The sequence below is a fragment of the Nerophis ophidion genome, linkage group LG08, assembly GCF_033978795.1.
Source record: "Nerophis ophidion isolate RoL-2023_Sa linkage group LG08, RoL_Noph_v1.0, whole genome shotgun sequence".
In the NCBI taxonomy this organism is placed as follows: Eukaryota; Metazoa; Chordata; class Actinopteri; order Syngnathiformes; family Syngnathidae; genus Nerophis; species Nerophis ophidion.
Window position 1 is genome coordinate 20478329 of NC_084618.1, and position 13317 is coordinate 20491645.

General features: G+C 46.7%; 1 protein-coding gene across 1 annotated transcript in view; it reads right to left on the bottom strand.

Annotated features, from left to right (window-relative positions):
• LOC133557151 (laminin subunit gamma-3-like) overlaps positions 1–13317 on the bottom strand; it is a 182285-nt gene that overhangs the window by 25427 nt on the left and 143541 nt on the right. The window contains exons 13-16 of the mRNA XM_061907396.1: positions 6268–6421; positions 6063–6205; positions 5804–5982; positions 3139–3319 (exon numbers count right to left, since the gene is read on the bottom strand). Of these exons, the coding sequence (XP_061763380.1) occupies positions 3139–3319; positions 5804–5982; positions 6063–6205; positions 6268–6421 (657 nt within the window). The remainder of the gene's footprint in view (positions 1–3138; positions 3320–5803; positions 5983–6062; positions 6206–6267; positions 6422–13317) is intronic.

A 13317-nucleotide genomic window follows, 5' to 3' on the forward strand; every position in this document is an offset into this window, starting at 1 on the left:
GCAAAGCCTCTCCATCCACTCCAGGGTCGATTTTAAAGTTCTATTATTAGTTTTTAAATGTCTTTCAAAAAATGCTTTCCTATATATCTGACTTGATTTTACCCTGTAAACCCTCCTGGCCTTTTACCTTTACCAAATACCAGAGCAAAGCCTGCCAAAGAACCTCGGAACTGCAGAGACCGTTGATATTAAAAATAAATAAATAGGCTAAAAACACACCTTTTTAATCAGGCTTTTTACTGATCATCTTAAACTAAATTATGTTTATTTAATTATTATGCTGGAGCCTATCCAAGCTGCATTCGGGCGGAAGGCGGGTTGCACCCCGGACAAGTCGCCACCTCATCGCAGGGCCAACACACTTATTACTATTATTCTCTAAATGTTATGTTTTTATCAACCTATTAATATAATCCATCCATCCATTTCCTACCGGTTGTCCCTTTTTTTGGGGGAGTCGGGAAAAGTGCTGGAGCCTATCTCAGCTGCATTCGGGCGGGAGGGGGGTTGCACCCCGGACAAGTCGCCACCTCATCGCAGGGCCAACACACTTATTACTATTATTCTCTCAATGTTATGTTTTTATCAACTTGTTAACATAATCCATCCATTCATTTTCTACCGCTTGTCCCTTTTGTTTGGAGTTGCAGGGGGTGCTGGAGCATATCACAGCTTCATTCGGGCGGAAGGCGGAGTGCACCCTGGACAAGTCGCCCCCTCATTTGTGGCCAACACACTTATTACTGTTATTCTCTTAATGTTATGTTTTTATCAACCTATTAATATAATCCATCCATCCATTTTCTACCGGTTGTCCCTTTTTTTGGGGGAGTCGGGAAAAGTGCTGGAGCCTATCTCAGCTGCATTCGGGCGGGAGGGGGGTTGCACGTCGGACAAGTCGCCACCTCATCGCAGGCCCAACCACTTATTACTATTATTCTCTAAATGTTATGTTTTTATCAACCTATTAATATAATCCATCCCTCCATTTCCTACCGGTTGCCCCTTTTTTTGGGGGAGTCGGGAAAAGTGCTGGAGCCTATCTCAGCTGCATTCGGGCGGGAGGGGGGTTGCACCCCGGACAAGTCGCCACCTCATCGCAGGGCCAACACACTTATTACTATTATTCTCTCAATGTTATGTTTTTATCAACTTGTTAACATAATCCATCCATTCATTTTCTACCGCTTGTCCCTTTTGTTTGGAGTTGCAGGGGGTGCTGGAGCATATCACAGCTGCATTCGGGCGGGAGGGGGGTTGCACCCCGGACAAGTCACCACCTCATCGCAGGGCCAACACACTTATTACCATTATTCTCTCAATGTTATGTTTTTATTAACCTATTAACATAATCCATCCATCCATTTTCTACCGCTTGTCCCTTTTTTTTTGGAGTGGCAGGGGATGCTGGAGCCTATCTCAGCTACAATCGGGCGGCAGGGGGGGTGCACTCCGGACAAGTCGCCACCTCATCTCAGGCCATACACACTTATTACTATTATTCTCTAAATGTTATGTTTTTATCAACCTATTAATATAATCCATCCATCCATTTTCTACCGGTTGTCCCTTTTTTTGGGGGAGTCGGGAAAAGTGCTGGAGCCTATCTCAGCTGCATTCGGGCGGGAGGGGGGTTGCACCCCGGACAAGTCGCCACATCATCGCAGGGCCAACAAACTATTACTACTATTAGTCTCTCAATGTTATGTTTTTATCAAGTAATTATTATAATCCATCCATCCATTTTCTACCGCTTGTCCCTTTTTTCTGGGAGTGGCAGGGGGTGCTGGAGCCTATCTCAGCTACAATCGGGCGGAAGGTGGAGTGCACCCTGGACAAGTCTCCACCTTATCGCAGGGCCAACACACTTATTACTATTATTCTCCAAATGTTATGTTTTTAGCAACCTATTAACATAATCCATCCATCCATTTCCTACCGCTTGTCCCTTTTTTTTTTTGGAGTGGCAGGGGGTGCTGGAGCTTATCAGCTACAATCGGGCGGAAGGCGGGGTACACCCCGGACAAGCCCCACCTCATCGCAGGGCCAACACACTTATTACTATTATTCTCTCAATGTTATGTTTTTATTACCTATTAACACAATATTTATATTATTTATGTTTGATTTTCATGCTTATTTTATATTATGTTTCATACTATTTTTAGATGACCGTCATTTGAGTTATTCTCTAGAGTGGAAGCCTCAAAGATAGAGTTTTTACTCAAATCCTCGGTGCCGTACCATGTTTTGTTGTTGTTTTGTTATTGTCAATAGTGTGTGTGTGTGTGTGTGTGTGTGTGTGTGTTTGTGTGTGTTTTCATCTCTTCTATTTTTTTTTGGAGTACAGCACTTTGTGTTTGCCACTTCCCTTTGTATGAAAAGTGCTGTGTAAACAATCTTTGATTTGACTTGAATACAGCAGCATAGGCTGGTTCGCTAAACGTGATCTATGCTCTGCTAAAATAGATCATATACACACACACACACACACACACACACACACACATATATAAATATATATACCGTATATATATGAATGATAACACTTGTGTGTTATCACTCATATTCACTTGAAGAAAAAATGGGCTGCATGGTCGAGTCGCCAGAAGAAAGCCATCACTCCAAACGACTTTATTCCAGAAGTTTTGAGGCTTGTCCCTGTGCTGTTTGGCGTAACGTGAGTAGGATACTTTGTGACATATGTGCAGAAATGGCTTTCTTTCGGCGACCATGCAGCCCATTTTTCGGAGAGTCCTGTATTTCAGCGGAAGTTATTTGTGGATTTTCCTTTTTCATCTCGAACAATTTTTCCTGGCAGTTGTGGCTGAAATCTTTGCTGGTCTAACTGAATCTTTTTGTCGATTTGATTTAAAGAGCGTAAACACAGTTGTTTGCCAATAAAAAGCTTCACACAACCATTAAAAGCACTTTTGTGTTATAATTCGTATTCTCCGAAGAATGGCCAAGAAATGATAATTTCTCCCAGGGTATGTAAAGTTATGAGCACAACTGCATATATATAACATATTTATTTGTTCTAAAGAAATCAAATTTATGGATTTTTCTTCTTTTGTATGCTAAACTTGACCCCCCCGAGGCAAAATAATTGCCCAGGCCTGTGTTCCGGGGCGTTACCTTGGAAGGCCAGGAACTCCTCCAGAGCGTTGGGCAGCCCCCGGTCCCCCTGGCGCTCGCCTCCGTGATGCTCGTCCGTTCGATACCTCGCCGGGTGGCGCTGCGTCCCGTACCTTCCCCGGCAGTCGAAGCGAGCGAGGAGCTTCTCTAAATCCTGCACGCGCGCCCTCAGCTTCTCTGCCTGAGGAGGGGGGAAAAAAATGGTAAAAAAACAACAACATGAGGATGGAGAAGATTGCGCGCTTATTAATGCCACGGCAGGAAATGAGCAATAACAGGCGGTGACATGGCGACGTGTTCTTGCAACACAAGCAATGAATACATGAATTAGAAGAGCACGGTAAGCGCAGCTTCATATCTGCCGTAAAAGTGAGCAGATATCAGGCCAAGCAAAAGACTATTTGTTGATGTCGTCCCCGTCCCCCCCAGCCTACAAACGCAGGAATCAAGCAACTGGGTTAACGAGCGCGCTTTGTCAGCGCGCCCACGTGCGGCGCGCCGACGTTCGTTATTCTGCCCCGTTCTTTATTTGCCGTCCTCCCGTTTCCCTTTCAACGTCCCACTTGATCAATGATCACACATCTCCGTCTCTCTCAGCCCGGCTCCTCGTCTGCTCGTTAGTCTCTTCACCGCGTGGAAGCCGCAGGAGAAATGCCGGATATGAGAGGCGGGGGTTTTGGGAGAGCAACGGTGGGTGTTTGGGAATGGCTAACGTGGCAGGGCGAGGGAGGACGGTCTGACCAAAAGACCAAGGTCCCCCTCCTCGGACACATTTATACACGGGTGTGGAGGGGGGTGTGGCCTGCAGCGACCGGCTTCGAAGTCAGCGACAGGTGCGTGGAGGGCCCACCTGGGCCTTTTATCTGATCACCTGTCACTCTGTATAAACAGCAAACCGGGAGGAGAGAGGTTGTCGGGTGTTTGGGAATGGCTAACGTGACAGGGCGAAGGAGGACGGTCTGACCAAAAGACCAAGCCAAGAGGAGTCGGCGGGGGACTTGACGGCTCTTGAAAGGAACATGCAAGTGTGAAGCGCCTGGACCTTCCGGCCCCTTCCACACCAAGTCCTTCAACCTCTTAAACGAATATTTATTTAGTCTAAGCCCCGTTTCAGCCACACTAAACCTGCCTCCTTCTCGGCCACATTCTTACACGGGTGTGGAGGGGGGCGTGGCCTGCAGGGAAGCGGGGTGTGCCAGGACAGGCCTTAAAGTCAGCGACAGGTGCATAGATGGCCCAGCTGGGCTTTGTTATCTAATCACTCTGTATAAGCAGCAACCCGGGAGGAGAGAGGTTGTCGAGTGTTTGGGAATGGCTAACGTGGCAGGGCAACGAGGACGGTCTGACCAAAAGACCAAGACAGGAGGAGTCGGCGGGGGACTTGACGGCTCTTGAAAGGAACTTGCAAATGTGAAGCGCCTGGACCTTCCGGACCCTTCCACACGAAGTCCTTTAACTTCTTAAATGAATAAATATTAAGCCTAAGCCCCGTTTCAGCCACACTAACCCAGCGTTTAAGGTCCCCCTCCTCGGACACATTTTTGGAGGGTGGAGTGGCCAGCGGGCCTGCAGCGAAGCGGGGTGTGCCAGGACCGGCTTCGAAGTCAGCGACAGGTGCATGGAAGGCCCACCTGGGCGTATTTATCTAGTCACCTGTCATTTTGTATAAGCAGCAAACCGGGAGGAGAGAGGTTGTCAGGTGTTTGGGAATGGCTAACGTGGCAGGGCAAAGGAGGACGGTCTGACCAAAAGACCAAGCCAAGAGGAGTCGGCGGGGGACTTGACGCCTCTTGAAAGGAACATGCAAGTGTGAAGCGCCTGGACCTTCAGGCCCCTTCCACACTAAGTCCTTCAACCTCTTAAACGAATAATTATTTAGTCTAAGCCCCGTTTCAGCCACACTAAACCTGCCTCCTCCTCTGACACATTTTTACACGGGTGTGGAGGGGGGCGTGGCCTGCAGGGAAGCAGGGTGTGCCAGGATTGGTTTCAAAGTAAGCGACAGGTGCGTGGATAGCCCAGCTGGACTTTTTTTTTTTATCTGATCACCTGTCACTCTGTATAAGCAGCAAACCGGGAACACAGAGGTTGTCGAGTGTTTGGGAATGGCTAACGTGGCAGGGCAGGGGAGGACGGTCCGACCAAAAGACCAAGACAGGAGGAGTCGGCGGGATACTTGACGGCTCTTGAAAGGAACATGCAAGTGTGAAGCACCTGGACCTTCAAGCCCCTTCCACACTAAGTCCTTCAACCTCTTAAACGAATAATTATTTAGCCACACTAAACCGGCCTCCTCCTCGGACACATTTAAACACAGATGTGTAGGGAGGCGTGGCCTGTGGGCCTGCAGCGAAGCAAGGTGTGCCAGGACCGGCTTCGAAGTCAGTTACAGGTGCGTAGACGGCCCAGCTGGGCCTTTTTTTTATCTAATCACCTGTCACTCTGTATAAGCAGCAAAACCTGGAGGAGAGGTTGTTGGAGCTGGTGCAAATAATAAAGACACAAATTAACTGACACGTATGAAATATTTCAAAAAGTTGGGTGTACAAAAAAGAAAAAAAACGGTGGATATCTGCTATTTAATCTCACTTAAACTTGAGTTTTGAGGGTTTTTCCATCGCTTCTTTTTACACTTGTGTGAGCGCACAGGTTTCTCCATACCCACCTGTTTTTGCACCAGCCCGTAGCAAAGCGGGCACTCCTCACACTGGTGCGTTTCTCTGCTGTGGAAAAAGTTGAGCTCGCACTTGTCACACTTGTGGCCCGTGAAGCCGGGCCGGCAGGGACAGGTCCCGTTGGCGTGGCACTGCATGGCGGCGGCGCCCATCGGGTCACAGTTACAGGCTGGCGAGGCGTGGCAAAGACGAAGATCGAGAGTGAGAAAGGCGTCGGCAGTCGAGGGTCTTAACGGTTCTTTACGGTACCTCTGCATCCCCGTGAGGAGAATCCGAAGAAACCCACCCGGCACGAACCGCACAACCTCCCGTCCACGCCGGGGCGGCACAAACACTGGCCTGTGATCGGGTGGCAGGCGGCGGAAAACGAGCCGATGGGGTTGCAGGTGCACCTGACGGAGGAAGGACAACGCTGACTTTTCAAGGCAAAACAACAAACCACCGACCTCTTTACCTCTCGCAACCCACGCCGGGTCGCAGGTTGAAAAAGCCGTCCTCGCATCTCCCGCAGTCTCGCCCCGTCACATGGGCGAGGCAGTCGCAGGTTCCTGCTTGGGGATGGCACTGGGTCGCCCGGCTGGAGGTCCCGGCCAGGCTGCAGCTGCACGCTGGAGAGGACACAAATGGTTGAACGTGGAGCACGACGTACCTCACCTCACGTCACCTGAAGAAGGCGGTAAGCTTATTGTGGAAGTCGCTTCCAGGAGTCAGGCGTCCGGAGTTGAACAAAGTTTTAATACACATCAATAGTTTTTTGCTATTTGACTTTTCAGTCTCTCAAACGTCCTTCTTCCTTCTGCTGTTAAAGGCCTACTGAAACCCACTACTACCGACCACGCAGTCTGATGAGCTTAACATTGCAACACATGCCAATACGGTAGAGATGCGCAGTTTGCGGTCTCATCCATGGGTCGGGCGGTTGACATGACGAAAAAATAGATTTTAATTAGATTCGGGCGGGTGGCGGTTGAACCATCCGGAAATATTTGATATACATGGTTCTGGGATCGGTATCCTTTACCATTCAAAGAGCCATTTAAGACCCGTGTCATAAAGCGAAGAAGACAATAGGAGACACTATTATTCTCTTGAATGACTGTCGGCAGGGTGTTGAAGGGTGGAGTGCCATCTCCGGGTTGGGGAGGAGACCCTGCCCCAAGTGGAGGAGTTCAAGTACCTAGGAGTCTTGTTCACGAGTGGGGGAAGAGTGGATCGTGAGATCGACAGGTGGATCGGTGCGGCGTCTTCAGTAATGCGGACGTTGTATCGATACATTGTGGTGAAGAAGGAGCTGAGCCGGAAGGCAAAGCTCTCAATTTACCGGTCGATCTACGTTCCCATTCTCACCTATGGTCATAAGCTTTGGGTCATGACCGAAAGGATAAGATCACGGGTACAAGCGGCCGAAATGAGTTTCCTCCGCCGGGTGGCGGGGCTCTCCCTTAGAGATAGGGCGAGAAGCTCTGCCATCCGGGAGGAGCTCAACGTAAATCCGCTGCTCCTTCACATGGAGAGGAGCCAGATGAGGTGGTTCGGGCATCTGGTCAGGATGCCACCCGAACGCCTCCCTAGGGATGTGTTTAGGGCACGTCCAGCTGGTAGGAGGCCACGGGGAAGACCCAGGACACGTTGGGAAGACTATGTCTCCCGGCTGGCCTGGGAACGGCTCGGGATCCCCTGGGAAGAGCTAGACGAAGTGGCTGGAGAGAGGGAAGTCTGGGCTTCCCTGCTTAGGCTGCTGCCCCCGCGACCTGACCTCAGATAAGCGGAAGATGATGGATGGATGGATGGATGGACTGTCGGCAATCACCCAGATAATAAGTATTAGGGCGTGCTATGAAGCCATTGTCTTGGCCGCCTTCGACAACATTTACGATCTGCTTGTCAGTCCAGCAACATGTTGTGTGTGACTTCCGCGGCAACACGCACACGACTGCAAGGCATACTGGGTGACACAGAGTAAACTAATGGTTGGGATATAAACAATTTTAACACTCTTAGTAATATGCGCCACGCTGTGAAGCCACACCAATTAAGAACGACAAACACGTTTCGGGAGAACATCCTCCCAGTAACACAACATAAACGCAACATAACAAATACCCAGAATCCTTTGTATTCATGACAATTCCTGACTATTTTATACACGCCGCTAGCGGCAAACCCCGCCAACCGCCCCCCCCCCACGGGGGTGTAAAATATAGTCATGAATACAAAGGATTCTGGGTATTTGTTGTGTTGCGTTTATGTTGTGTTACTGTGAGGATGTTCTCCCGAAATGTGTGTGTCAATCTTGTTTGGTGTGGCTTCACAGCGTGGCGCATATTAGTAAGTGTTAAAGTTGTTTATATCACAACCATCAGTGTACTCTGTCATCCAGTATGTCTTTCAATCTTGGACGTGTGATTGCAGAATCTGCACACAACATGTTGCCAGACTAACAATCGGTGTATAAATGTTGTTGAATGTGTCAAAGGCAATGCCTTCACAGCACGCCCATATTATTGTCATCAGGTTGAACACTATTGGATAGTCGCGAGAACGTTAACGGCTACAATTGTCTTCAATCCGCTGTGAAACAGGTTTAAATAGCTCTGTGAGTGGTAAAGGCGGTCGACCTCTGATGTATTTCAGCGGGCGGTTGGCGGGCGGGTACGGTCCTGATAAAATGTTGGTTTGGGTGGACGGCGGGTGGATGATAACTTTGGTGATGCGGTTGCGGATGTTATAATTGCGTATCGGCCCAACTCTAATTCAGTTTACTAAATTGCAATTTTAAATTTCCCGCGGAGTTTCTTGTTGAAAACGACGCGGAATGATGTTTGTTACGTCTCGGGTTTCAGCGGACATAATAGCCCAGCACCATTTACGGCTAATCGCATACCTACACAGTAATTTGGACATCTGTGTTGCTGAATCTTCGGCAATTTGTTCAATTAATAATGGAGACGTCAAAGAAGAATGCTGTTGGTGGAAAGCGGTGGATTGCAGCTGCCTTTAGCACCGAAACCCAGCCGGTGTTTCTTTTGATTGATTGATTGATTGATACTTTTATTAGTAGATTGCACAGTTCAGTACATATTCCGTACAATTGACCACTAAATGGTAACACCCGAATAAGTTTTTCAATTGTTTAAGTCGGGGTCCACGTTAATCAATTCATGGTACAAATATATACTATCAGCATAATACAGTCATCACACAAGTTAATCATCATAGTATGTACATTGAATTATTTACAATCCGTGGGGTGGGATGAGGAGCTTTGGTTGAAATCAGAACTTCAGTCATCAACAGAGAAATGTGGACATTGAAACAGTGTAGGTCTTATTTAGTAGGATATGTACAGCCAGCAGAGAACATAGTGAGTTCAGATAGCATAAGAACAAGTATATACATTAGAAGTACATTTGAGTTGTTTATAATCCGGGGAGATGGGATGTGAATGGAGGAGGGTATTAGTAAAGTGTTGAAGTTGCCTGGAGGTGTTGTTTTAGAGCGGTTTTGAAGGAGGATAGAGATGCACTTATTTTTATACCTGTTTGGAGTGCATTCCACACTGATGTGGCATAGAAAGAGAATGAGTTAAGACCTTTGTTAGATCGGAATCTGGGTTTAACGTGGTTTGTGGAGCTCCCCCTGGTGTTGTGGTTATGGTGGTTATTTACGTTAAGGAAGTAGTTTGACATGTACTTCGGTATTTAACACAGAGCGGTCAAGCGAACATGTTTTTCTACGTTCAACCAGCAAGTTTTTGGATGGGAAAATTGTGATATTAAGTCGGCTCTTACCGGAGACTTGAGTGGATTATGCGACCTCCTCCCGTAGCTGTCAAAAAGGCAGCTGTGATCTTGGCTCCTCCATTGGCTTCTCTGAGAGACACTGGCGTTCACCGCGGCCCTCCGACTTTCAGGTATGACTTTATAATCTCACTAAAACACTATTAACACAATAAGCAGTTAATGGATTCAACATAATTATCCTACTAAATGTGTCTAATTACATCTGAATCGCTCACACTGCCGTCGCCTTTTCTTTCTTTCTTTCTTTTTTTTTAGTACTTCACTCTAACTTTCCTCATCCACAAATCGTTCATCTTCGCTCAAATTAATGGGGAACTCGTCGCTTTCTCAGTCCGAATTGCACTTGCTACTGGTGGCTATGATTATAAACAATGCGAGGATATGAGGAGCTCCACAACCAATGACGTCACGCGCACATCGTCTGCTACTTCCGGTACAGGCAAGGCTTTTTTATTGGCGGCCAAAAGTTGTGAACTTTATCGTCGATGTTCTCTACTAAATCCTTTCAGCAAAAATATGGCAATATCGCAAAATGATCAAGTATGACACATAGAATGGACCTGCTATCCCCGTTTGAAGAAGAAAATCTCAGTTCCGTAGGCCTTTAAGACTACAGGTGATTAGACAACCCATACCACCTGGGAAATCTAATCACCTGTTCAGCTGTGTTGCGAAACCGGCCCTGACACATCCCTGTCAGTCAGCGCGCTGTCCTCAGCACCTTGGACAGGCACAGGCAGCGCTGGCCACTCCTCCCTCCACACTTATCCCTCTACACTTGTTTCTCATATGTGAGTCTTTGCCCTCTCTTTCTTCAACCCAATCATTCTAATCTATTCAAAGCACACAATAGGATCTTTTGTTGTGTTAATGTACAGTGAAATCCTCGATTTATAAACCTCCTCCATTTGCAAACTTTTCCATTTACAAACTTTTAGATCGCACCAAATATTTCATTCATTCATTTTGTGTCCGTACGCAGATTTTAATTGTGGTGAGATCGGACATTTCCTGGAAAACTGTGCCAAAGTGGACTTATTTCACAGCAAAGGGGAAGACTAGCCCTCGTTCAGCGGCGCCTTTTCCAAGAGCACACACACACACACACACACACACACTGGTTATCATTTGGAATTTGATCAGAACTTGTGGGGACCACCCTTTCAGGTTGTGGAGGCATTAAAATAATTTAGGTAAAATGGCCACTGCCCAGTTAGCTAATACACGTCTTTAAATTTCTGGATTGATGAAGTAATGTCTTACTGGGGACCCTGGGGAAAAAAAGCTAATATGGTTCATGGGGACCCAATTTCAACAATTTAGCATAATTCACACACACGTGTACGTGACTACTGAGGACCATTTAAATAAAAAAAAAGGAAATGCAAATGTCTCACACTAAAACTAACCAGTAGACATGTTTTATGGGCCAAAGCTTAAAAATCACTTAGGACTTAAAAAGGTTTCCCTTTAGGGTACCTGTTTTTTTGTGTCCCCATACCGTCAGAGGTCCCCTAAAGGTGACTATGTAAACCGAGCGATGTCCCCATTAAGTCAGCATTGACAGAAAACACACACACACACACGCACGCACGCACACACACACACTGGTTATCATTTGGAATTTGATCAGAACTTGTGGGGACCACCCTTTCTACAGGTTGTGGAGGCATTAAAAAAATGTAGGTAAAATGGGCACTGCCCAGTTAGCTCATACACGTCTTTAAATCTCTGGATTAATGAAGTAAAGTGCCGATCAGTCTTAATGGGGACCCTGGGGAAAAATGGTTAATATGGTTCATGGGGACCCAATTTCAATAATTTTGCATGTTTCACACAAATGTGCACGTGACTACTGAGGACCATTTAGCGGGGTGTATAAAATAGTCAGGAATTGTCATGAATACAAAGGATTATGGGTATTTGTTGTGTTGCGTTTATGTTGTGTTACTGTGAGGATGTTCTCCCGAAATGTGTTTGTCGTTCTTAATTGGTGTGGCTTCACAGCGTGGCGCATATTACTAAGAGTGTTAAGATTGTTTATATCACAACCATTAGTGTACTCTGTGTCACCCAGTATGCCTTGCAGTCGTGTGCGTGTTGCCGCGGAAGTCACACACAACATGATGCTGTACTTACAAGCAGATAGTACATGCCGTAGTAGGCAACAAAGCCAATAGCTTCATAGCACACCTTAATACTTATTATCTGGGTGACTACCGGCAGTCTAATAGCGTCTCTTATTGTCTTCTACGCCAGTGGTCCCCAACCTTTTTGTATCCGCGGACCGGTCAACGCTTAATAATTTTTCCCGCGGCCCGGGGGGTGTCCTTTTTTTTTATTTTTATTTTTTTTTCTTCTTTTTCATGAAAAAGGGACGTTTTTGTCATGAAAAAGGGAGGTTTTTGGGGTTGGTGCACTAATTGTAAGTGTATATTGTGTTTTTTATGTTGATTTAATAAAAAATAAAAAATTCTTCTGCGGCCCGGTTGGAGACCACTGTTCTACGCCTTATGACACGGGTCTTAAATGGCACTTTGAATGACAAAGGATACCAATCACAGAACCATGCATATCAAATATTTCCGGATAGTTCAACCGCCACCCGCCCGAATCTATTTAAAATCAATTTTTTCGTCATGTCACCCGCCCGACCCGCGGTTTATCCGCGGACTCCGCGGATAAACCGCAAACCGCGCATCTCTAGTCCCCACACCGTCAGAAGTCCCCTAAAAGTGAGTGTGTAAACAGAGCGATGTCCCATAAAGTCAGCATTGACAGAAAACACACACGCACGCACGCACGCACGCACACACACACGCGCACACGCGCACACACACACACACACACACACACACACACACACACACACACACACACATACACACACACACACACACACACACACACACGGCCCTCATGAGCTGCTCCTTTGCCAAATAACCTTTGCCCATTTTATTATACTTTTTAAAATGTTTATTTTTGCAGCAACATGGTTGACTAAGTCAAGGATTTTGGGCGATTTCTGATTGTTTGTGAGGGCGCCACAGGGAATTCTGTGTGTTGGCAGAACATTTTGGCCTTGTTAATAAATAGAAAGTTGATTTACCACCTCTGTGTTATGTTTGTTTGCTATACAGAACTGTACAGTACTTTATATTGTGTTCAAAGTGTGAACATGGACTTTTGTCCATTATTCATGTTTACATTGTTTCTTATGGAGAAATTTGCTTCACTATACAAACTTTTTGATGTACGAGCCCTGTTGAAGAACCAATTAGGTTCATATTCAAAGATAAGTCTTATTCATTATACAAGTAATGCTATTCATTGGCGCCGGGAAGAGCTGGAAGAAGTGGCTGGGGAGAGGAAAGTCTGGGCTTCCTGCTTAGGCTGCTGCCCCCGCGACCCGACCTCGGATAAGCGGAAGAAGATGGATGGATGCTATTTATTGCATGGGACTAAGGCTTGCGGGCCTGCCGCAGAACGGCCTGTGTCAGGACCGGCCTCGAAGACAGCGATGTGTGTAGATGGCCCAGGTGGGCCTAGTTATCTAATCACCTGTCGCCTTTATTAGCAGCAGCAGTGATGAGACGATTAGTTGGAGAAAAGACACAGTGCTGAAAAGCAAAAGACTTTGCACCATTGAAGGAAAATAAAACAGTGTTATATCCAGAATTCCTGGCAGTTTGTGGTGCTCT